Here is a 27,377-nt window from a genome sequence, read left to right as displayed (position 1 = left end):
AAGGACCGGCACCAAGTAATTCGCCCGGGCGCGGAAATTTTCAGTTATTCATCGCACCTTGTCGTGATGAGTTCGAGGGTGGCGAGGTTACCGGAACTCTCTCTCTCTCTCTCTCTCATTCCGCATCCTCTTTGCGCCGACTCGTCCCGCGTTCATACCGCAGCCGGATATACATATAACCGACCGGCCCTCTGTCCGTCAAGCGTCCGCAGCGGAGCCCACAACGTGGTATTGTCATAAATAATGAGCAAGCTTCGGTATTTGTTTATTCAGGGGGCACTCAACGCGCCGGTCCCCTCGCGGCACCATCCCTCAATGGCCGATGGCGAAGCTGCGCGGCGCAGTGTAGATCGTTCTCATTATTTACGAGGCCGCAATTAGCCGGGCCGCGAGCATCTATCCTTCGCACCCGAGTAGGCTTAATAATTCAATTAAGTGACGTACAGGTGAACGTGGGTTGTTGGAGAAAGAGCGGCGGGCGTGTCAACGTATAAAACGTTTAATTTTTTACGGGCTGCTTGAAATTTTATGGAAAAATCGATTAGTCGGATAGAAAGGCAAGCGCGGTCATATGAAACATTCAGGATGAAAATCGATGAAGCTGTCTGGCGGGATGTCGGACCGAGCTTTTTATCGACTGGATGACTTTGTCAGGTTAAATAATATTGGTTCGCATCGACGGCGACTCTTAGATTGCGCATTCTCATCGAATATTTGAAAAAATTCGCAAGCGGGATGCGAACAAAAAAATACGTCCAGCGCGGACCGTGCTCGCATTTTACATTTCAGTGAAGACTCTATGTAAACGATAGCGAATAGATGGAATATAAATGTAAAATTTTATTCCGTTTTGCAACAAACGACGTTTTATTTGACGTGTACTCGGTTGAACTAAATAATGCTATTAAATGAAGGGATTTTGCATGAAGGGATTCTGATAGTATATTTCTTTTTTATAACGCTTTTTCTCTTTTATAATTTTGCATTGTGCATGGCAGATATTATGCAAAATGGAACAATGGAACACACATGTTTTGTAGAATATAATAATTATTCTGCCAAGTGTGTTGTAAAAAATAATTAAAATATATTCATCGATATATTCGGGAGTATGAAAATATAATAAAACATGAGAAGAGATGGTTAAGAAATTTATAAAGACTTTAATTAAACTTAATTAAAGTCAATTAAATATTTTGCAGTATTATATATTAAAATCAATTTATGTGAAAGGAGAACTATATGTTACACAGAGATTATTATGTTGCAAATGAATATTACTTGTATGAAATACTACTTATTTTAATAAAAAAATTTCTTTTATATAAAAATATATAAAATAAATTAGAGATGCTCTCTCTTCCTCTCTCTCTCTCTCTCTCTCTCTCTCTCTCTCTCTCTCTCTCGTATGATCCGATGTTTATATTGAATCACATGTATCGTTTTTATAATCAAAAAATATTGATATTTGGTGAATCTTTCAGCGAGGATCATAGATAAAGCGTAGTTTACGGTCGACATGAATTGCGACTATTATCAATTTGTTTCACGCTGTCCTAAATTTTCCGAAACATAGAGAAAACATCGCAATCGTACGGGACAAAGAGACGGACGTGTACAAATGACGATCGCGATCGTCATTGATGGCATACGCATACGCGACCGGAGAAATCCGCGAAAGATGGAATCACGGCGAGATGCTCGTAACGGACACGTAGAGAAATTCCGCGAAACTTACGAGGGCGAGTCGTCCGCAGGAGTTTCGGGCCGAAAACTTTTGGTCCTGTCGGATTCGGTCGTCACGTGATGGCGAAACTTTCGACTGCAACCGGTGCGCCCGTAGAATAATCGGCTCTACCACGGGCGAGAGTCAGCAGGCCGTGTAATCGTAGATATATAAGTCGGCTGAGAATGCGAGTGACTGTGTTTTAACATTGCACGAATTCAGCTCAGCGAAATTGTAGTGCCATCGTCTTTCTTTTCTTAATCGTCTTAACGATCGTGCAACGCGCTGCTACAACTTGGAACGCGTAACGAAGGGAGTTACACGTTACCGACGGCCGTCGTTCGCGTTCCGGCGTGTCGAGAGTCGTATAACTACTGCCGTAACCCGGTCTCGTAAAACTGTGACCCCATCCACCGGCATCCGCCGTACGTCCAAGGAAAAATGTCACTGTTGGAAATTGTGAACGTTAAGCGGAATGTGTCTGACGAGAGCGAGGGGGAGTCCCACGTTTGGTCTCACCGATTGCTCGGATAGGACCGAGGAATCGGTGAGACCAAACGTGGGGCTCGAGATGTAGTCGCGTTTGCGCGCGACACAGTAGTCGTGGATGAATTTTTCAGACACGGCCTCGGTTTACATAAAAAAGTTACGAAGGATCACACTTTAACGGCGTGACACACGTGCGTTGCCTGCGTACGAATTTCAACGCGGGAGACCTCTCGACCGTTCCCGCGTTTCTTCGGGGAAATGCATATAGACCGCTATGGAGAAACATAATTTTGCGTAATACCGCTCACATAATTCCCGGCTATCTCGTTTAAGCAGGGGGCTTTCTTTCCTGCGCGAACAATTTACACCTCGTAGAAGTCGCCGCGCGTAGTCCCAAGACCCGCAGCGTTATAAATCCTCGTCATAACTTTACATTTGCAGCGATTTCAATCCTCCGACGCGGCTTTAGCGCGGCACGTTAATTCGTAATTATTATTAACGATCGGAGGGGGATGTCGTCCTGTCCGTCGTCCCGCCTTCTTGGCGCTCTCCGATTTTAATCTTATCTATGCGTTTTCGCGTGGGCACGCATCACGTCATTGAACGATGAGATACGGTGGCGAGAGAGTAAGAGCGTAAAAGGCGAAAAACGTAGGGCTACACGAAATGCCATTATCTCGCTGTACCTTCGGTTCATTGCGATTGAAATATTTATTAGCGAAATGGGGAAAAGACGAAGGGCATTCGAGGCGCTAGTTGAAACTCCGCGGGGACTTTCGGAAAGACAAATAGTTACTCCGAGCAGTTAATAACCGAGCAGGCCGTGCTTTCGACTTTATGGCGCATTCGCTATTTAATTTTCATTTTAACTTCATTTAGGAATTTATATCTTTTCGCGTAACTTGAGATTTTGTGAATGCGAGATATAATGAACGACCAGAGATTGGCTTAAAGCATTTGACGTTTGAAACAGATAACTAAAATTTAAATAGTTAAATGGTGATATTAAGTATAAAGTTTCATAGCAAGTTAAATGAAGACGATTGTCATTTTCAATTTAAACTGAAGATATAAATTCAAGGTTGAAGTTTATTACTCATAAATTGAGAACATATAGACATCGTTTCTTTAACATTATAATGAAGTATTCAATGAAACCAAAATTTTTACTATGATCATATCGTGATTCACAAACGCAGTGTTTAAGTAAAATTATTAAATAGACTTCTAGTCTGCTTGCGCGTTTTTAATACTGATACATATAAAGAGCATCATATCTCGGTAGCCTTCGGGGCGTTACTTGATACTTTGATTGCCCTATGTCTGTGTGATTTCATTCGCGTGTCCCCGCTGGCTACATGGAAAATGGAGAGATCCAACATAGTTTCTCGGTCCGGACAAGTTAATAATCTTTCTCTTTTTACGTCACTCGCAGAAGTTCACCGTGTGTTGCTAGCGAATACTTTTAACATTATGTCATTAAAATCATCAAAGAATTCTACGTAAGATGGAACTTGCGATTTGCGACATTTATATTCTATTCCACACTTATTCGTTTTTATTTCATCAACAAGTATTCTTTAATAGTCACTTGAATTATTTTGATGTTATTATCATGTAAAATTTCTTTCGCGTTTCTTCTTTCCTGGTAACGAGCTATCTCTCCGTTAAAGTTTGCGGAAGGAGTCCATTTCACGCATTTGGTGTCGAGCCACTATTGTCTTTCTTCGTATAAGAATAAACTTGTTGGCAAATATTTTCTTATTGTTTTCTACAAATTCTACGTTTTTTTAATTACATCTGGCGCTGAAATTTGCGAAGAAACTATTAGACGCGATGCAATGGAAACTAACAGTTAATGCGCTTGCCTGTTCGCACGCGTGCCCGAGAAGGGTCATAGCAGTTTGCAGTTTGGCACGTGCCGGAAATGCGCCAATCAACTCCGCTTAATGTTGCACCCGGGAAAGCTGTTGGCTCAAGGAAAGGGATAACATCCCTACGTGGGCGAATAAGATTACGCAGCACGAAATCTGTTCGAAACGGCAAGTGCGGACGGAGACAAAACTCATGATTTTTCAACGATTAAACCGCTAACAATAAGTCCGAATGTTCAATTTCGCAGAATGTCGTTTGCGAGGAAATGAACGTCATCATATAGTACAAAGCTCTGTCATTTCCATGTGAGGAATAATAGAAAACGCGCCACGTTTATCCGCCTTGCGGTCCGTTTCACCGATGTCGTTTAACTTTAATTGCAGTTTAACTCTTATTCTCTTTATACCTCTTTCTAATTCGGAGAAGAACGAGCAGCGCGATTCTTTGACCTCGTGAATAAGAAATTAAATTCTACGTTTTAGCAAGTCGCAAGTCACCGATCACGTACTCGGTCGCCCAGATAACACGACCGACTAACCTCGATCTAAGAATGGTCGTTAAACGAACGAGAGATTTCTGCCAAAATAAAATTGCTCCGTGATAACCAGTTTAGTGCCAAACTGGCTTTGTGCATGCACCTGTGATCGCGATAGCTGAACCCGGTAGCTAGAGGTCGAGCATTTGGGTCATGGCCGTGTCAGTCAACTGTCCCGGCTCATTACGAGCGTTACGCCATCGAAGGTATAACGGAGGAAAAAGCCGTGAAAAGTGCAAATTATGTAGACGTTATCGATATATAAAAGTATTGATCCAACAGAACATTGGATGACAATTTTCGAGGAATAAATCCTTCTTTTCGTAAGAAATTAAAGTATATTTATATCGGTTATTTATTCAACATCCACATTTTATATCATCTTTTTATTTTTAATTTTTCTGTGATGGTAATAAAACATTATTCGATATTTTCAATCATAATTACAAGCTTTATTGTTATTATCTTTTAATTCTGCTTTTTATTTTTGCTCTGTAATTATAAAAGAAATAAAATATACATTCGGTTTGATAATAAAATATGAGGTAGGTCTATTGAAAATTTAAAAGAATATAAATACACAGTGTAGACATTGTTTTATTATGAAATTAATATAATAAAAGCGTCACGAAAATATTTTTCATCTTGTATCAAAGCATAATGAGATAGATTTGCTTCTTTTTGCTGCAAAGCCTTTTAGCGATGATAAGAAACGCAATAAAATTATTTATTAAGAATATTAATCTCGTTAGAAAGTAATTTATTTTGACGACTTTTCGTAAGCCAGTCGCAAAAGAAGACGCAGCGTCGCTCTTGACTTTTTATCAAGCGTACAGCCCGAAAAGAAAATTCAGCCCGAGAGAGATGCGATTCTTCAGACTTCGTCATGCCGTGAAAAAAATTCGGTCTCTTCGGTATCGCGGGACTCTGGCCGAAATGGAATTACCTTTGGGGCCGGTGATCAGAACGCGGTCTTGCTAGAGCAAGCAGTCCGCGAAGTGGCACGTTAGTCACGGCGGCCATAATTCTTCCGCGTCATTCTTCTAACTCTTCCCCTTCCGCACCCCACGCGTTTTCTCTCATTTTCCTTCTCCGTTGGACAGCACAATGCCTCGCGGGGGATATCCCGTGTTTATAAAATAAATCCCCTCATTGTTGCGCAGCAAAGCATGCTCGAGTGAGAAAGACAGGGTGAAGAAAAAGAGAAAGAGAGACAGAAAGGGAAAAGAGAGCTCGATGCATAACGTTTCGGCCGACAGGGCTGAGAAAGAAGAAAATAAGGGACGAGTAGGGAGAGGGAGGGTATGGCGGGGAGACGAAACTTTTGTGAGGACGTCAGCTGCCACAGCGTCGGATGAGGCGCGTAACGTCGGGAAAGGGCGGATTAGAATATTTCTGGGGCCCCGGCTAAATGTTATCTTCCGCGGCGCGGAGGGTTACCCTCACCCCTACGGCCAGACAACGACGTGTTCTGGAATCGTGAAGAAAAAGTTCGCTATATACGGTTAATCTGGCGCCGGCTCATTCGATCTTCACCGAGATTGCGCTGATTTCATTACATTTACGAACTCGTGAACTCGACAAAGGATACAGATTTTTGCGCGAGACATGATTCATCTGTGCGCCGAAGTTTCTAGGATGCAGGCATTTGCATATAGATCGTGATATTGACCAAGTTTCTCCGCGATGCTTATTCTATTAAAATAAAACGGATTTCTAAGAAAATACTATTTATATGCACAGACATCATAAGCGTCATTAAATTTCGCAAGTTTCGATTACGTTTGAATAATAAAGTCGTTGCGCTTAAATTTCTTAGCCGAGATTTATTACGTTGCTGATATAAGCCAAATACTTGCGTCAAGAAGGATTACATTTGACATTTTCAGAAACGGCGCGTTTTTGTCGTAGAAATAATTAATTTCTTAAAACCATTTCTCTCTCTGCTATCAAAGAGAAAGAGTCACGGTCATTTTATAAAAAAAGATAAAAATAAATCGACTTATATATATATATATATATATATATATATATATATATATATATATATATAAGGGATGAATACAACTGATTGAAATCATGGATTTAATTAATGCAGCTTTTTACTGCATCGGACGCGCTCTTTAGGAATTCAAAGTAGCAAAGTTTTGGGTGCGTTGGTCTCTTCGAAGCTTTTAGCAGGATGAAGGTAAAGGTGGAGGTCGCCAAGAGGTCGTGGTACGTGCCGTAGCTCCCTGAGCTCATCAGTAACGATAGCGCACTGTCATAACTGTTCCCATAATGGAATTCGTTAATACGAGATGTCGTTCGAGACACCTCGTTTCTGTAATCTTACACGAGCAAGCTCCGCGTTCGATATTAGACGATTCGAAGCGAAGCAAGAAAAAAAAGTACGAAAGAACATGCAATTTCCCTTTGCATTTCTCGCGGAGATTTTACAAATGGATATTGCAAACAAATGCTATTAGCGACGAAACTTTTCTTCTCTTCTACTGCTGGGAAAGGAATATTTTTGTACGTTATTTACTTAATCTATGCGCAGTAATAATATATATTTATGTATATCATGTGTGCGAGAAAGAGTTAAATGATCTTTTCTAACAGATAGTCGCACGAGTGTTTTTGCATGTCACGCGAATTATTAATTTTTTTTTCTTCTTTATTAAAAGTGGTTTCGCGCCGCTATAGATTGAGAGATTATTTCGCGATGCACATGCGAATGAAGAATTTCGATAAACGTGCATGATTCCGCGTCGACGGATCGCTTTCGTGCCGCGATATAATAATAAACGGAGAGAGATGAATCACGATAGTTTACGATTTTACGTCCGGTGCCCGGTGCAGATTTCAATGCGCATTACATCGGCACGCGCTTACTGCCAATCACGGATGGCAGGTTATCGCTACGGTTGATACACAAATGCCGAAGCTTAGGGTGAAGCCGCCGGCGCACACACGTGCGATTCGCAACTGCGAGTGTGCAGCGAAAGCCATGCGACGTTCAGAACTACTGGCCATAGGTGCGCGAGTGGTCAGCCGGAGATTACCGTGGCATAATTACCCCTGCACACTGGTATACCTGCGACCTCTGTTTAATCTGCAATTAATGTTTCAAATTGCCATAAACCCCACCCACAGTAACGGATGTCACTTATCAACGATGATAACCGACTGTCCTATGTCAGCGATACGACGTGAACTTTCACCGTAGCATGCAAGTGTGTTTTCGTGCAGAAACGATCGTATTCCGTGCAAACCGCGCTTGTATAATTTCGCTAGATGGCCATTAGTATAGTTAGTATCGTTTATAAGTTCATATTGAATAATTTAAAGTTGAAAAAAAGATATAATATATTTAAAGATTTAAGTTGCTTATAAAACAACGTGTAAAATACATATCGACGTTTGCAAATCACACGCATGATTCTTTCCAATTAGCAATTGTGTTTTCAGAATTCGATCAGATATTTCAACATCGTATATTCGTGACGAAATCCTTTGAAAATTTTTCGACGGTTGATGCGTATGCGTGTTTCAAAAGAAATCCAAATGGCATACATATTTTCTCGGCTTCGAGAGACCGCGATGGGATCGCGATTCAATTTGTGGTTATTATTCATTTGCACGGAAACTGGTAGGGTCGAAGTCATCCAGAATGGCTTCTTCTCTATTGTATACGAAGGCGTGCGACGTCGAACTCGGTATGTTATTTCAGCAAACTATCTACTTAGATACTTTTATATTCAATACATCCGCGAACGGCGGCTGGTAGGGGCGTCTAGTAATCCCCTAGGACACACAGGAGGCCCATCTTGGGAGCGGTGAAACCCGACATAATGTCGGCTTCTATCGAAGGGTTACTGCCGTCTCCGAGGGACGCATAATGTATCGTGCTTATTTTTCAGACAGGCCTATAAGTATAGTATTCAGCTAATGTAACAAATAATATATAGCCAATTCTGTAGTATAATAATTGACAAAATTGATGAATTTTGGATAGGAAGAAAGATTTTTTTATCTCAATAAAACATATTTTATAGAAAAAAATCTTTGGCAATTCTGTCAAATTCCTCTGTCACATTGACAAGGTAATGATACGAAAAACAAGAATTTCAAAAATTTTTGGTGTCTTATAATTTTTTATTTTATAATTAGAGAGCAATATGAAAAACTTGATCTTGTATGAAATACTTTGTATGTATATTTTCTTCAATATTAAATTTTGTTAATAATGAATAAAATATAAATGTTTCAAAGCTAACATTATATACATAACATAAAGAAATGACAAGTTCGTATTTTACCCTCTTGGAACATGATACATCCTACTATTAATGAGGTATGTATTTACAGATACTTTTATACTCTCTGTACGCTCGTGAATGGTGCTTATAAAGGATGTCTCGCGATCCCTCAGGACACAGGGCCATCTCAGAAGCGAACTCGCCATAATATCGAGCTTTATCGAAGGGTTAGTACAGTCAGTAAGAGAGTATCACCCTTATTTTTCAACCAACCACGACTGACATGTCGATCCCCATTGACGCATTCGTCGCCATATACGCGAAGATGAAGCTAAGGGGGTTGTAAGTAATACAGATCGACATTGAGTCTATTATCGAAATGGTTTTTTATTGCGATGCAATAAACGCGAACCCTTGCACAGACCTTGCGATGAGTGCGAAATTATGATTTAAGTTTAATAGAATTTTCTCCCCCCATACATGTGATTTTAGTACGCGAGTCAACAATAAATACGGTCTATCGCGAATAATAATTATAAAAGAAAAAAAGGAATGACGATTATACGAAAAAATGTAATAATAAATTATCAAACATCCTTTGATTTTATCACGAGATTTTATTCCACTTCTATGGAATCATTGATTGTTTTATACGTTACTAATCATTATTTGTATTCCATTTAATGTACGTATTATGAGATGTACGATTCTTACTTAAAAATTTTATATTTTAAAATAGAATCAAACCGTAAATTTTTTTTTTTTTTTTTATAGTTTTAACTACTTTTTCTATGATAGCGATATATAATATATATGCAAATATTGTAATGATAAAACTCTGCGTCTGTCGAACTACCTGTTCCTGTCATTAGCGAACGATGTGTTATGAAATTCAGTTTTCGCAAGCTTAATTAATGCACTTTTGCATAAATCCAGTCGAATATCAACTACATCTCGATAATAATTTATTCACTGACGTTCGCGCGACACTTTACTTCCCTCGGGTGCCGGGATTTGTATTTTATTTTCATCAGGTGCTCATTCGTCACAGTATGCTTATTTATATTCTCTGAAAAAGTGACATTTTAATGGGCTCTCCTACTCGATAATTTAATATCGGAAAAATATTATACTTTCTATGCTTTGTCGATTGCATTATATTTCATCTGATAATGCTAACTGATTTTGCATTTCTTTTACGATAATATCTTGATAATTGTTCATAAAAAACAATTCATATTAAAGCAGACACTTTTGTAAACAAATGCTTTAAGAAATTTAATAAATCTCGATATTACGTTAAAAATTATAAATATTATATGTTGGGAAAGCAAGAGGAATGTATGCGCACAGCATATTTTAGCAAAATATTTTTATTAATTCTTCCACGTTTAAATTTTTCTCAAACTTTAATGAACCAAATACCGCAAAAATTACCAATCTCGCTTCGTTTCCGACTGCTTGTAACTGTGCCTTTAAACCCTTTCTCTATAATATTCTTCCACAAGAATTTCCGTCGACAGTTCGCGGCATTCCCTCATTGGCTCCGTAACGAGGGGGAGAGCTTCCGAGCTGCGAACATATTACTTCCGGCAAAAAAGGGCTTGAGCATACCTCACGCCATTGCAGTGTCGACAAACGCGGGCCGGTCTGGAAGCTCGTTAAGTAATTGCTAAGTGACCAAAGCTTGGAAGGTCACTGTGGTAATGCGAGAATCGTGTAGGTACCTCGATACGCGGCGCGACAAGGGTAGTCGAGTGGGAATAGGGCGATAGAGAGAAAAAGAGAGAGGGAGCGAGAGGGTGATAGAGAACTGCTTCACGAAGGGGTGACGGTGAGACGTGGGGTTACAATATATACATACATACATGACGGTGCCAACATTGCGGCTCCTTCACTTGGACGTATGTATTGTACGCGTGTAACGCGCGTATTAACGCGTTACCACGAAGGAAGGGGTGCCAGTATAAGGGCTGAAGCAAGATCCTCGCTTCCATTTCCCTTTCCTTTCGATGAAGATAGGAGAAGGAGCGAGAGAGGATTGTCGGAAGCGCTATATATTCACTACTGTTAACGTTATAGCCAAAAGCGATACAATAGTATTAAGATAAAATACTGATTCTATCTATCTAATTTATTTGTACAAAATAAGTTATTAATAAGTATTAATAAAGTTATACATAAAATTTAAATGCATTATTCAAAGAATAATGAATTTAAATTATATCAGATTATATTAGATATATACACATTTATAGTATATAAATAAAAGTTTTTTATATAAAAGTTATAATTCTGTAAAAGTTATTTAATAAGAACTAGAATTTTTCCAGAGTTTATAAAATTAGTTTATTAAATATCCGTTTATTATTGTACGTACTAAATATAAAATTCAATGTGTATGATAATAATTTTTTGAAATATTAATTATTTTGGGCATTATTATAATTTGGATCTTTTTTTTATGTTATAGCTCAACAGGGGTTTATTATCTTCGCTGTTGCACATCGATCGGTGAGTGAGAGACTTTTATTTATATTTTAAAATAACGGATCTATGTGTGATAATAATATTTCAAATGATATGTCTAAATATATATATTAGTAATAATATAAAGTTATTATATAGACAAATATATGACAGATCCATTGTTTTAATTCTCAGATATAAATAAACTTATATCTTTAATTTACGACGATACTTCGTCTATATTCTCGTCAGAGAACATCTAAAAATTTATATTTTCTTTGCCCATAAATTTTCCTTTATATTTCGTAATATGACGACAGTATGTAGTTTGAATAAATCCGAGATTTGAAGCAAAGACCCTTATCAAGGTAAAAATAAGCCATATTATTCAATCAAATATAATAAATGGGGAAATCTTGTCACGTAGCAGTGATCTTATATTCAAAGAGAGAAATATACTATATTTGAATTTTATATTTCTCTCTCTCTTTCTCAAATATAACTATGATAAATATTTTAGACGAAAGAAGATATATACAGATATATATACATATCTATATATACTTTTCTCGAAGTTTTCACCATTTCGCGAATGTTCCCGATCACGCGTTCTAAAACGCGTGTATTACCTTAATATTTCCCAGTAACAAGTAACCATCCAGTGTCTTGTGACCGTGTGAAAAATATTTACACGAGAGTGCATCGATCGAAGTTGCCTGTATCGATGCGTGTACGGTCGATGCAAACGATAGAATAATACGTTGCGGGCGTGCAGGCGTGCCGTAAGAACGGCCGCGTCATTCCGTCGTAATTATCGGCGATTACGCGACGCGACGCGACGAACACGCGAGTTAGAAACGAGCACGCTGGTAGCCAGGACCGATCGCGTTCGCGCCAGCCCCGTTAAAATCCACTCGGGCATTTGACGCAATCCCACTCGTGTCGAATCGTCGAAATAATCCACCGTCACCGACTCGTCGTCACTCGACGGCTTCATCGGCGGAGTGCGCGCTACGTCGAGAGGATCGCGTCAACGCGACGGCGAAAGTTGGCCCTTCGCGACGGGAAAGCTTTCCACTCCGAAGGGCGCCGTTCGGGGTGAAGAAACGGCCGGCGGTGCCGTTACTGCCGCACCCGACCGGATGCATTATGCAGCGGCTGTTTAAAGTTCGCCCTATCCGTCCTTTATCATCGCGCCGTTTCGCTTTATTCTCTCTTCCTCCGCTTTTACGCACTCTTTCGATGCGTACGACGCGGCGAATGCGCGGCTATATTGGCGGCGAAATGCCACTCGCGCATACCGTCGCGTCGTCGCAAAGATGTCGAGAGGCGCGGATATTTCGCGATACAAAGGAAAACGTTTCACGGCGAAGTGGATTGATTATTCGGTTTCGCGGAGCCGTGAGAGAAACGACGATTGTTAGCCAGCGCGGGAAAACGCGAACAATGCCCAGCCGCTCATTTGCGCTTCTGCCTCGATGAAAGGATGAAAATCGCATTACTTTAATCATCGCTGAGATAATAAAAAAATTGCGGCTATTGTTTTATTATACTCCTCGCTTTCTGCTACTCTAGCTCTTCTTGTCTTTTTTTTTTGCAGCGTGTTTTCGCCCTCGTTTGCCTTTGCGCGGTTATATTATAATTGCCGTTGTGTAACTATGATTACACAACGTGATTTTTAATATTCTAGCTCGGAAAGGATTTTAGAAATGTTTTTGAATTATAATTATAATATAATGGTTTGGATCGCAAGGTTTTCGATGCATCTAGAAGAAAAGCATCTAAATAATCTTTCGCTATAGCTGTAATAAAATATCGTACGTGATTTAATAATGATGACAATTTTGTAAGTTAATATAAATTAAGAAAAAATTTGAAGATTTATATTTCGGTTATCGCGATATTAGATAATAAAACGTAATTATTACACGGCATGTTTTTTTTTTTTTAAATTTCTACTTTGCGTATCGTTAAAGTATCGATCGTATTCCAAGTCACAGTGAAATAAAGTTGTTCGTGCACGATATTTTCTCAAAATATGAACGTCGACGTGTTAGCTGAATGTTGAAGTTTCTTAATCAGTACGTCGCGTGCTTGTCACTTTTCATCTGTGTCGCCAGTGTCACATGGAGAATGACAAATTAAAAGCAATGGAATTAATTCGATGTCCGGTAGAAATTATGACACGCTACTAGACGATAAGCCGGCTTTCGCTGGAGTCACGATATTTTTCCTTATCATTAATATAAATCTGCGATTCATGGAACGTATAACCCCGTTTGCTACGAAAAAAATTATATCTTTGCTGTGAAAAAAATTGCTTTGTTAATATATACAATTTCTTTATAATATTTATTACTTCTGGCATATATCGGTGTGCAGTTTCTACTGTTATTTGATTTAAGAGTTTAATGAATATTATTAGACGGAAAATGTACTGTCACATTGTAACATTGAATTATCATGATTAGATCGCGTGCTATCACTCTCATAATACACAATACTAGAAAGATGGGCACGCGAGAATACATCCGATTCGACATGTTCGACTTCCGAGTGCCGCGACGTAGAATTAATTTCTTTTCTATGAAAAGAATTGTACGAGTAGAATCCAAAAATGTTGCAACATTTTCGTCCGACCATAAGACGATATCATTAATCATTTGCCGAAGGAAGGTACGGTGAAAGGTCGTGTACACGTGTGAGATTACGAAACGCGATCCGAGGACCCCGTGTTGAGAAAGAATCACACGAGATAGGCCACCAACACGCGGACGAAGTAGACGCGTGATGTAGATCCGTGACACGATGATAATTTATCCGTGCCAGTCTAGGGAAAGAGCGTTACACGAACTTTCTATAACTCACAAAATACGAAAATGTTTCTTTCGCATCCGATACATAACTCCGATAATACAAACGCGATGTTTCGTTGTCCCACGCGATTTTCTCTTAATATCAAGCGTTTTAAAGGTGCGCGAATTGATTGTATATCGACATAATTGACTTTTTCGCAGTTTACGTAACGCGAATGCGTCCATCATTTTTACGTTATCATGAGAGATTAGAAGCGAGATGTAGGTTGTAAAATGTGAGATTTGTCGCGTAAAATAATTCGAGTGATAAAACAGTGAAATTGTCGCGCGTCTACGGAGAGGAAATACGTTGATCACAAGCATACTTTTCTCCCGACTCGCGAGCATGACGACATTGTGCCGGGCGGCCGCGCTTTACGATGCATACGCCGTAATTATGGCGATAATTTAAGAGAGACAGAAGGGGCGTAGGAATTCTCCCGGGAATCGTAATACCTGACATTACTTTGCGACTAAAAGGGACAAGGTTTTCCCGGCCGCTATTCTGGGCCTCGGTATGAAATGTTTAACATATTAAGCAACGATCCTGAAAATATTTGTTTGTTACTAGCAAGACTAAAACCGTGATTACGATTCCTTGAAGGAGGGTAGGCGTCACGCGAGAGATTTGCCACTGTCCTAGATCTGTTTGTGTATTGGTAGATTCGTGTACTGAGTACCGATGAAAGTGTAGTGTCTTATTAGAAATATATACATCATTATTCAAATAATTATATTTATATACAAATTATTTTGAAGGCAACGTATAAATTCTATAAAAAGATAATTAAATTAGTCTCAATATGTTCGTAACGAAAGTAGATTAATTTTACACATTTTTTTCTTGCTCTATAAAAACGTATTTTTTTCCTCGACAAACTGCGGTGTTAATGAAACGCGATGCTTGTAAGTGGTAACGCGTGACTCTTTAATGTGACGATCTGGCAATATCGCTTAAGCCGTTATAGCACGACCGTAATTAATGGATGCGAACGAAGGGACAATTTCGAAATGGCTCTCGGCAACCGTGTGCAATTGCATCGAGCGGAAAGCCATAGTACGTTCGATTAATACTTGAAAAATACTAGTGATTTATGACAACATACTAGATATGAAAATTAATAAGAAAGAGTGAAAATATAGTAGAGTAGAGTATTGAAAGAATAATCGTGCGTCTTTGTCGCATACGCGTTATAAAGATTTGAAGAAAAATGAAGCAATCGGTACATGTACAATTAAAAGGAGGGAAGATGATATCTTTGGCTAAATGATTAAATTTATTTAAATGTTATCGTTTCGACAAGAATTTTTCATATATAATTATATATTATTGTACATTATACACATGTCACATACAATCTTTTTTTTTTTTTTTTTGCTCGAGTGGATATATTTGTATGCCATCATTTTAAAAACACAAACGCGCGTCAGGGATCGCGAGTGAAAGATACAGAATGAAAGAGAAATTGTGATGACGATCAAGCGTGCATGGTTGAGGGCGGAAAATGGGGCGGGGGAGAAAGAGTCGCGTGTCTCGCGTGTCACCATTCGATTTGGCACCGCAGTAGTGTCGGTCGGCAGCTGGGCTTTGTCCATTTGTAATTCCCTGTATGAAGTACGCGACGTATGCACGTGGCTATATTGCATCGGACACGGGAATGCAACACGCACCATTTCGAATTACACGATGGTGGATGGAAAAAGAAGCGCGGGGCGCTCTGGAGAATTGTCGCCAGAGTTGTCGAAACGTTGACGTGTTTTCTACCCCTCGATGTCCCTTTGCAGGGGGAGGCGGCCCGTTGAAAATTCAAGCACCTCGTCCCGCGGTTATTCGCTAGCGGACAATATTCCGAGGGTCCCGGGGAATGAAATTTTCATCTAACATAATGCCTCATAAACTTACTGGCTCCATTTTCCGCCTTTTTATGCACAGAATCACGATCATAGCCTCGACATCAAAGGAACATCTATTTATGAAAGGAGTGTCTGAGAAGTAATCGCGCATTAAATCAGAAGTACTAGAAATCAAATTTTATCATTTCAAACGGCTGAAGATTTTGATTTATTATATTAATTAAAGATGTGCGAAATTGATAGATAAAAATATTGCTTATTATTTTGAAAGATTGTTTCGATAAAATATCATTATATGAAATTTGAATTTAGATTTATTGGAGAATCCGTGAAACGAAAAAAAAGAATAGCGGGTACGCTTTTGGTATTGTATAAACTAATCTCTCGCATTAAGTGTAATCGATAATTAAATTTCTGTCTCAATTAACGAGTCTTTGAGACTCGGTGCCGCGAGCAAGGATCTCCCGGCGTCGCTCGAGGAACAATAAATCGGCAGGAAAAATCGCGTCAACGTATTTTTGCGTAATTAAGTGCGACCGGCGTTGGGAGAGAAGGAATTTTTCAAGATATTCTCGGCGCGGTCGCGTCGGAACGGGGGTCCGTAATTACCGCTCATTAATTGAGCCACCGGGAACGTATCTTTGCTCAAACCCGAGGGGTTCACGAACATCCGCGAAGAAGTCGACGTAAGAAAATGCGATGCAAAGAACCCGTTAAAGTGAATTGAACGGGTTACGTGACAGCGGCATATTATTGAGCAGCATCCTTTGAGCTGCATTTTAATGAGCGTGCGCGCATAATCGCGCGTGTTATCGAGCGTGTCAGAACTCGGGAAATAAATTGCACCAATTTCGTAAATACGTTTAATACCCTCTTTCGTATCGAAGATTCACGTTTACACGATTTCGGCCCATACAATATTTATACTCGACGACGGGACGCACATGTTCCGCTACTTTGCAACTTCTTCAATGGAGGAAGGATAGACGATGAGTGAAGCGGTTTTCGTATACAATATATAGGGAGTGTATCCTGCGGGACGTTTGGACTCGACGAAAGCCGATTCTGGCTCTCGCAAAACGGCAAAATAATATCTTTTGCCTTTGCCTTCCCTTCCTTTTTTTATGATCAAACGGAAATGTATCGTGCGAAGAAATATGTTGCTCGCGACGAAATGCTTTCAACGCGATTAGGAAGATTACTCTGTTATATTTAGGAAAGAGATTTTTCACAAAATTATAATCTCTCGCGCAAGGAAGAGAGTGCTGGGCGGCTACCTACCCCTGTCTTGTCGACGCGCTAAAGATTTTCTTCGACGATAATTTTTAATAAAAACCAATCCGTCATAATTTCGCTCGCGAGGGCGTTGTGTGGTTATCAGATACGCATAAAATGATTCATGAATTTTTCCTCTACCTTGCTTCTTACTGGAACGCGTATATATAGACATGGACGCGACAGGTAATTTGCATTAAGTTAATTGAACCCGCGGCCGGGTACCCTTTTTACAAGACAATGCACTTACACCGGTTTCTCACGGCGGCCCTCGGTATGCGCGAAACGGTCGAATATGGTAAATGCTGTTCTCTCTCTCTCTCTCTCTCTCTCTCTCTCTCTCGCAAAAACATTAAATGCGTTTCCCTCGAAGAGACAAATGCGACCCGCGGATTATAAACTCGCCCGGTATAAACGTCGGGCCACACTGGTAATTAATTCCGGGCGTTCTTTCATATTATCCTTCGTCCTGCGAGCTACGTTCTGCGTACGTATATCCCTACCTGGCCGCGGATCGGCTCGAGACCGCAACAAGAATGCGATAAACGTGAAAAATTGCTGCTCTACCCTCGTAATGTATCACAAGCCTGCACTATGAGTTCGTAGTTCGTAGCAAAGCGGCCATTGGCGACATTATCAACTCACGTCTCAACACGAGTTCTCTCTCTGGTTTTTGAGAGTAGCGACGCAATAAGGAATACGCCGTCGCGACGTCAAGTAGCTTGATTCAAACTGTAAGTGTTTAGTTTCTTACATCGAGAGACACCCGACCAAGTACACGGTAATATACTTTGGAATTAATCATCGCGACGCGCGTCGGGGCTAATTTAATCATCATATATGTTTTGCTAGGTACATTTTGTTTACTCATTATCGTCGGGCGCGTCGAGGCTTGCATTAACTGAGAAAGGATAACTGCAGGAATTGGCATGCGCGATATCGTAAATTGGTCACGTTGAAAAACGATACATTCAGCCGGATCTGGCTATCACGAAATTAAGTGACTCTATACGCGTTATGTTGCATATCGACTAGACGGGGGGGGGGGGGGAACCCGGGGATGGTAAAAGGGAGCGCGATCATCGACGAGCGCCGTTAATTCATTTCACGAAGCAATTTAGATAATCCGTCGGAGGTTGTGTTTCGCTTAATCAAGGGGCGGGATCTCTCCCGACCGTGGAACGGTCAACGGGGTGCATATGCTTCGCTGTCAGGGCTACGCGTGCCGGTCTCATTTCGGCGTTCTTTTCCCCTCCGTCTTTTGAACGATGCGTTTACTACTTTTTCGAGGGATGTCGAGTAGACCGTCGTGCCTAGAACACGTTTGTTTTTCGTTCCGACCCTTCTGACACGTCGCTCTCGTCTTATCTCGTATTGCCCGCATCCTTGGGAAATCATGCGCAGGATCCGCCAGAGCGATTCTCCGTCCCTCTCTTTCGAGTTCTCGTCTCACGCGAATTTGCATAAACACAATTAGTTGCTCTTATTGAATTATTCAAAACGCCCGGAACTATCAGCGAGGACAGCGACCATTATCGTGCCCGTAGTCGACCCCTTTTCTCGGCGAGTGCCGCCTGTATCGTGCACGACACAGGCTGATTTTCAACGAATATGAACTATGGGATTACGGGCTGCTATATCGATAGTACGCCGTCGGCGATGATCCGATATAGCGCAGCTCGATTCCGTTAATACTGATCTGATAATTCTATCATCAGAAATGTTACACTGATATTACGATGTTTCGTAGTCAATTTCAAAATACCTCGAAAATTATAGATAATTAATTTGGTATTCTGTTTAAAAAATTTATGATTTTATTCTAGTTTCTTTTCAAAATATGCGGTCGTTTTAAACGTATCAGGAATCTACATAAAAAAGACAGAAACATCAAATATATTTTTTTAAATTACATCTTATTTCACTTTTACACGCGCACATAATCATTCGCGTCACGCGAGAATTTCTGTCACTGTTGCCGATGACAGTAGTGTGAACAAATATTTTTCGTACGAGCATCCGCCGGTTGATCCTTCCAGCGTGAGATCGAAAATTACTTATAATAACTTTACTAATTCTCAACGATACCCGAGTGTACTGCATGATAATACCGCGACAGGTGGGGGGGGGGGGGCTATTCACGAGACACGTCCTCGGGAGATTCATGTTGAATTGATGTGGAAAATGATGCCGCGTCACGGGGTGGAGCATCCCTTCAAGTAGCTATCTACGACCACCCTGACCGAGGATCTATCGAGCGGGGGAGGGGGGGGGGGAAAGGAGAGGAGAGATCGACTCTACTCGCGCCGCGGAAACTTCTCCGATGAAAGAGGCGTGTTCGAAGCCGTCGTGTGAAATTTAATCGCCTCGTCGGCGGCAGTCGACGCTGGTAACCAGGAGTGGATACGAAGGGGCTTTTCATACCCTCCCTTTCTCCTGTCCCTTCTCTCTGTTGCGATCGTGTATCGTGACCGTGAATAATAGTGACGAATGATGATGCGCGCTCCGCGCAGCCCGTGCGCTTGCCGAAGATTTATTCAGATCGATCGCTCGCTCGAAACGCTCGAGGGAGAAATGAAATTTTGGTCTCGAAACAAAGCTTGTCAAGTTTCTGCGTATCAAGAGTTTATATTTAATTGTGTGCTTTGCGTTTCTCTGTAAATTTTCGTAATGCCTGTAAATTTTCGACGTGAAGAGAGATGTTTTAATTTAGCTTTCCATTCTTGTTGGACAGATAAAATTCCATGATGTTTGAATCATATGTAATCCTATTAATAGATCCCGCGTAATCCATACGGATACATTAAGCATTTTGTAACGCCGATGTATAAATAAAATGGAAAATTTGAAAAGTCAGGGTTTCGGATGTGCGTATCGGGTGGGTGCAACCGTCGCGTTTACAAAGGGTGAGAGACACTTGTTCGGCTTACGCATTTATCCGTAATGAAATTTTCCGTACGCACGGACAGGGGCGGATGCTACTACAAGTGCAACCTTAGAAGGATACCGACAGATGGATGTTGCACGTCACGCGAACACCTCACGCGTCACGGAATAGAAAAAACACGGAGGGAGAGCGTTATCCCGGATAGGGGAGCGGAGTCGCGGCGGGTAACTTTAACCGCCCTTCCAAATATTATTCCTCGGCAATCAAGAGTTCTTTAAAAACTTCTTTTTTCTCTTCCCTCTTCTTTTTCGACCGCCACGCTCGGTCACCGGTGACACTGACGAAACGCCACCTTTGAATATTTTCGTAACCCTTGGCGAATACCGTGAATATGTCCGGTCATGTTTTGACAGAAAATAAGCGCGAAAATTGAAGCGCGGTCGCGAGAGAAATTCGAATCACCTCGCCCGCGGAATATTTTTCTAACAATTCATGTTCTACCGCTCGGATGTCGGGGAATCCATCGGCATGACGTGCGCGGAAAAACGGGGGAATAACTCTTGCGCGTGAAAGACGATATATATAAACCATTAGTCGAGCAAGAAACGTTAATTGAAATACGACGTATATCGGTTGTCGGGAGATGGTCTGCGCATCGCGCGAGAGAACGATATACAAGTCAATATAAATCACGTACACCATCACGTTGCGGCGCCTCGTCGCTACCGGTTTACCGAGACTGCCGTAAGCACCACGTGGTATTTTCATGACGATTGAATTATCCGGACGCCGCTCCTAAAAACGATCTAATTGCCGTCGAGGAGAGTCTCGAAGGACATCACGCTCGTCCACCCTAAGCGACGGGTAAATCGGAAAGAGAGAACCGAGGTAGATGGGAATTTAATATTTCACTTATAGTATCTCCTCTCTCCAATCTGGCAGCGACAGCTCTGTAACTCTGAAATGAAAATGCACGCGGGCTCGCTTCTCTCTCGGCCCAACCCCTTGACGGACAGCCCTTATAAATATTCAGAACGAGCGAAATAACCTGACACGCGAGACCAAAAGGCATTTCTTATCGTCTCGCAGCTGAAACGACAGTATATACACGTTTTGTTTTATCTCGCATTCCCGCCTTGTGTGCACGTATACATATATTGAACCGTCTCGCGCTCTCGCATCTCGCATCTCGTAATCGCGGGTTTCACTTTCCGGGACGCAGCAGCCAGCGCATCCTCCGGTTTCGGATGCGCTCATTAAGTCGGCCGTGACCGTGCGAAGGCCGGATTTCTCGCGAAAAATGAGTCTCCTGTTGCGCGTTAGGAATAATTTCGCACCGCGAGCGCGTCGAGCTTAACGAGAGATAGGAAACGCGAGCAACTAGCACGAATTATCTTTATTTTATCCTCTACAACGGACATTCGTCGCATTACGGGGCGCTATTGGTTTTGCGTATGAAAAATGAATCCCTCCTCCCCCTCCTCGTGCGAAATAATTTTATTCACATCGCTCCTACAGATCTCGTGATAATAACGGGCATTGCTCTTAAACGAATAATATTCGCGCGAGTCGTCGAACTGTTTTCGATACGATTAAATATTTACTTGGCCGATGATTCGCTTGTATAAACTTTTATATTTCCGACGAAAATGTAGAATTACGTTACGTCTTATTACCTTAATCAGAAATAAATATTTCGCTATGTTTTCTTATATTTTCGATTTCATTTATTACGAAAAACGTCTTTACATTGTTAAATCGCTGATTTAGAATTTTTATATTTTTGTTATGCGATAGCGTTGAATATTTTGCATTTACATAAAAAGTATTGTAATCTTCGAAATAGTAAAATATGCATTTCTCGAGCTTCCATCGTAGAGAAAGCGAAACTGTACTTGAAACGAAATTGCATACGTGCGTCTTCACATCAGTGCGCAAAGAGCTGAAACACTTACGGGAAAACGTCATGCATTCCATGTTCAGTGTCGAAAGTCTACGTAATAATAACGGATGCATTTACAATATTGAAGATCGTTCGCGTATATCACCCCAATCGATAATCGAACTATATTTTCCTTCAAGTGAGGGACTCGCTGGCAAGTTTGATAAAATTTCACCGACGAAATAACGTCTCTTTTCAGTATCGCGCTATTGTATATGGCCCCGTGCTACGTTGCTCTATTATTTGTTCAGGCCGACACCGTCGTGTCGTGCGGTTGACGCATCGCGTGCAGAGCTGAAAAAACGTCGCGCGCCGCCATCGGTGCCGGCGTTCACGCGATCCTTTGCCCGCCTGCCTACATACGTATTTTGCGCAGCAATAATAAACGACGATGAAATAGCGGGGTTGCGGGAGCGCCTTCGGGAAATGCGATTCTGCAACGTGTCCCGCGGGAACGGCACCGGTTACGCGATTTAAGCCGTTTTATATCGCCGTGGGTCCACGCCTGTGCGATGCGAATTCGCGGCGGCGAACACCCGGCCGATGCGGCTTCGTCGAGCCGACCATTTTTCCGATTAGGCGGGATCGATTTGGACCGGATGCAGAGAAAAGCGCGCGTTTCTATGGCATGCTGGGTGAATTAAAAATTCTTTGCGTTTTCGCGATGTTGCACGCGCCAGAGAGGGAATATGGGATAAATAGAATAGAATAAAGCAGAATATAGTTTTTATTCATTTTCCTGGAAAAAAAAACTGCTGTTTTTTTATTAAAACAAACGGCAGATAAATTTAAACAGTTCGAGGGAACTATCGATTATAATAAATGGATGAACGATTAATTTATTTTATTCAGAAATCACATTTTATATATTAAACGTGTAATAAATGAAACTAAAATAATCTCTCGCTAAAATACGTATAAAGTTGCGGAACAAAATTCAATCGTACATTTGTGATATATATATATAATATTGCTATATTAATATGAGACTTATCATTAATATTGGAATCACAAATTTACAATGATTATAAAGCAGTGCGTGTATAATGCAGAGAATTATTTCTGCATTCCCTTTGGCAGATGCTCCTCGTCGACATGGACGCGCGCGGCTGGACTTTCCTTTTTGAAATAAATATTAATTGAAATTCCTCGAGCCTTATAAATGTAGATGCGGGAGCGTACCTTCTGACTTGATAATGACGGGATATGCATCTGAAATACTAATTTTTTCATCTATTCCCTTTGCAAATACGTGCTGCCGTAATCAAAGCGTTTATTCTAATTATATCTTACGTGCAGTCAAATAATTATCTTGAAGCTTGTTACTTTCTAAAGTTTCTTGTTTGTGTCCGTTATCGTTCAATATCGCGTTGTACGCGTACTATCGACGATGACAAGGTTCTGGGTAAGGTTATTCCGCTAATTTTTCGATTCGAGCACGGTAGTTCGCCTCTGCGATAGCGGCCAATTTCTCTTTCTCTCTCGTAATTACTTAGGGAAATATACGCTTGTAAGTATAGCTGCTTACATTACTGTAATAGTGGTTAACGATATAGTGGTGCCTCACGTGCCGCGAACGATACACGGTGACCGCCATACATGGTAAATATGGGACACTTAATAAATATGCGACGATCGTTAGGAATAATTATACCGCTTCGTATTTTCCTAATCATTTCATCGCCGTGCAGTAATCGCGGTTTTACGGTCGACGTAATTGTTGCATTGCGTGCTTAATGGCGAAATTGAAAGAATAAGCGCGATTTGCAGCGTAGATTTTTTTCATACGTTACACAAGTAACGTGAGACGATTGGTCATCGAAGTAACACGAGAGGAGACGCAAACCGCGAATATCGCGTCTCGTGGGCTCGTTCGCCGAGAGAGGAAACCGAGCGTAATATCCGTAATATTAAGACCAAAAATTAAACGTCTTTCTCTGGTACCGGTTGTACCACGCACGAGTCTCGGTTAAAGCACCAAGAAATTCGCCGATTGCTTTTCGCCGAGGAAGCAGCAATGTTTCTCCTCCCGGCGACAAGAGCCGGAACAATATCGACAGTCGTAATCGAACGGCCGTAGGTGCTCTCGAAGCTACGGTGATAAAACGTCGCTAGCCGTAGCACGACGGCGCGTCCATTAAAAGCAGCGCGGGGCTATTTGTACGGGTTAGGCCCTCAGTGAAATTTATTTTCAATCCCGGCCGGGTATCTTTCTTTCTACGCGAGGGCGGCCCGGCTAACCTGGCATGAATATACTGCACCCGCGGGCTACGACACCGCGGTCTACGGCACTGTGCGGATTCGCCCCTGTATACCTTCAGGGATGGTAAGACAAATGTTGGCACTACAAACAGAAAAGTATCACGAGATATACTTCCGGTCGAGTGTCTCGCGCCGAATATCCGTTATATTTGGCCAAAGTAATTTTAGAAATTTCCTACAATTGTTGTACACGTGTCTTGTATCTGTCATTTGAATTTGCGTATCTCGCGCATAATATTGCGTTATATCGTTTACTGTATTTTGATTTATTTTTGATATTTGTAATTTTGTCATATTTTTTTCCGGAGGATATACTATATTTTCATGATTTATGTTTTACGTGATTCGATCGTATTTTTCCGAATTGAATTTCGCTATTTGAGATAACACGATCACAAGTATCAGTTTTTATTTAACTACTCAGGCTATGATGTAAAAAGTAGAGATATTATATGTAAGAAGATTTGTATTTTGCGATGCGGAAATTAAGCGGGGGGCGGAAATAATTTTTAATCAGGCGCAACTCCCTCGCCATGCCACACGTCGTCTGGCGAAACTTTATGCTACGGAGATCGCGTGAGTTTCCATTTGACGCGGCGGCGACACACACGCAACGTGCATATATTCTCGGATCTATCAGCGACTAGATGAAGGATCGTTTACATAAATTTCAGATTCTCGCATAAGCGGATATTAGACGGGGGCGTGCGCGGGATGTGCGCATCTCGTCGACAACGCATCGCCGTGGCATAGATTTCACGGGTTACGTTCGTCAGAGATATCCCTCGTGCGCGCGCGCGCTATCAGGACCGGAATTCGGACATACTTTTTCGTTTCTGGCGCTATCGCGCGATCTATGAAACATCGATAGTCCGGCGGTCATGGAAAAAAAAATAGATAGAGGAGGGTCTCGTGCACGCATACAGAGAGAGAGAGAGAGAGAGAGAGAGAGAGAGAGAGAGAGAGAGAGTGCGCCCATGCATCATTGTTCATTGCCCGATGGGTAGGAGAGCTATCCACGTTGGAGCGTGCTCGCGCGCCTGCGTGTGTACGTACGGCACAAACGTGTTAGCGCATAAATCGAACTTTTGCATTTCCGTCGTCGACATCATCGTCCCCGACCCCTTTGCCGACACCCTCATTGGCGGGCGTCGCGTGCTGCGAACAGGAAACATTTGGTGGACCGCCATGGGAGTTCGTTTTCCTTTTTTTTCCTCTTTCTTTCTTTTTTTTTTTTTTTTTTGCTTTGTCGCGTATAGCAAATTTATGCTATAATACCCAGTCGTGATTGTAATCCGCGCTCGGCTAAATACGGCCGCCATAATAATCCCTTCGCGAATAGCGGGCGAATGAAATTGCGTGAACCAGGGCAAAGCGGCTTGCGCTGGATTCAATGATTTATGAAAGTAGCTAAAACCACGCCGTCGAAGATAACGAGATGCTACCGTTTATCGAGTTTTTGCGGTAATTATTTGCGATTGCATCGGAATAGTTTCGGGATGATACGTTCCTTTGAGAATTGACGGGATTTCCTGTTACAGCGCGCGCTTTTGAGTATAAAATAAATTTTTCGCCGATGTATCATCATCTAGTCGCGGCGGTGAGCTTGAATTTCCGTAATGGCTAATCAAATACTCATGAGCTTGGAACAAGCCGGTACGATATCTTCTCGTATTTTCGATGCAAACACCTAATTTCCTGTTTGATCGCTCGGTGGTACAATATCTGCATTGAAAATTCTTAATTCAGGATTCGTTTTTTTTTTGTTGGTAATAAATTATTAATACAAGTACGCCGGAGAGTTAATTGAATTTCGAATTCAGACCAAGTCAACCTGTGATCGGAATCCAGGCAGTACCGAAGGAGTTTGATTCTTTTCGAATCGGTACCTTTCGGCGAGTCGGTGGAAACCGGGTGCTTGCGAGCTGCGAGCTTTTCTCAGTCGCTCTGGCGAAATTAATATTTAATTTTCTATCCCTCATCCGCCACGGAAGTTCTCCTACGGCTCTCTTGGCTTATACGCCAACGCGGTCGTGGTTTTATTGCCCTCGTGGCCGGGCTTACACGGTGCTCCATTGTTTCGTGGCTGTATTATATTGCCACTCGAAACACGGTACTCTCTTTTCCTTACTCCGTCCTGCTTTTCCGTCTCCGTTTTTCGCAGATCTTGCCCGCTGCCGCTCTCTCATTTCCGCCCTCGATCCTTTGATTGCGCCAACGATCCACGTACGTTCGAGCGCCGCATGGTCACTTGCAACTGCTGGGCGTGCCGACATGGCGAATTAACAACCGAGAAACCAATAACCCAGAAACTCGCATTGCAGCTACGTAGCCGGCTCCGGCAATTCCACTGAAAATTTCAGTACGTGAGCCGCGCGCGTGCAATGCACGGCATGGCGAATCCGGTGTGCGTTTTAATTATGGAAAATAATTTACATGTTTTGCGCTGAGCGCGACACCCATGTAACCCAAGAAATTAACCATGGTGTCGATGGCGACCATGACATCGAATTACCGGGCATCGCCATCGAGCGGGATTATCGCAACGCGTCTCGATAAACTCGATATCGCGAAATTGTCGCATCGAGCCTTGCGCTCTTTGTTTTTATTTCGAGCCGACAGCGACCGCAAACTCGATGAAGAATCCGTCGGTTCCGAAATTATACGACAGCGTTTTCGGCTAATGACACGGTCCGTGGCGTAAAAACCATGACCGCTTTGCGTCAATGTTCCTGAGTTAAATGGGGTACCGGCCTCGTCGCGCATCCGCCTATGGAACCAAGTGTGCCCTTCTTCCTCTCTCGATATTAGCCGATGTTATCGCGCCCTGTAATCTTTCTTGGTGATGCCACACAACGTTCCGGTAATTTGGCACCGACGAATACTGTCTGTTTACGTATGGTCAAAAAAAAAAAAAAAAAAAGGGATACGAAAACGTCGTACAAATGTCTTGGGCGGAAATGA

General features: G+C 41.6%; 1 protein-coding gene across 1 annotated transcript in view; it reads left to right on the top strand.

Annotated features, from left to right (window-relative positions):
* Positions 1-27,377, top strand: part of LOC138944875 (uncharacterized) — a 279,898-nt gene that overhangs the window by 77,737 nt on the left and 174,784 nt on the right. Inside the window, exon 4 of the mRNA XM_070315941.1 lies at positions 11,343-11,383. Within this exon, the coding sequence (XP_070172042.1) occupies positions 11,343-11,383 (41 nt within the window). The remainder of the gene's footprint in view (positions 1-11,342; positions 11,384-27,377) is intronic.

This window comes from Polyergus mexicanus, unplaced genomic scaffold (genome assembly GCF_030449975.1).
Source record: "Polyergus mexicanus isolate NDT 795.1 unplaced genomic scaffold, iyPolMexi1.0 SCAF_3, whole genome shotgun sequence".
Taxonomy (NCBI): Eukaryota; Metazoa; Arthropoda; class Insecta; order Hymenoptera; family Formicidae; genus Polyergus; species Polyergus mexicanus.
Note: the sequence above shows the minus strand (reverse complement) of the source record. Positions and strands in the feature narration are given on the sequence as shown.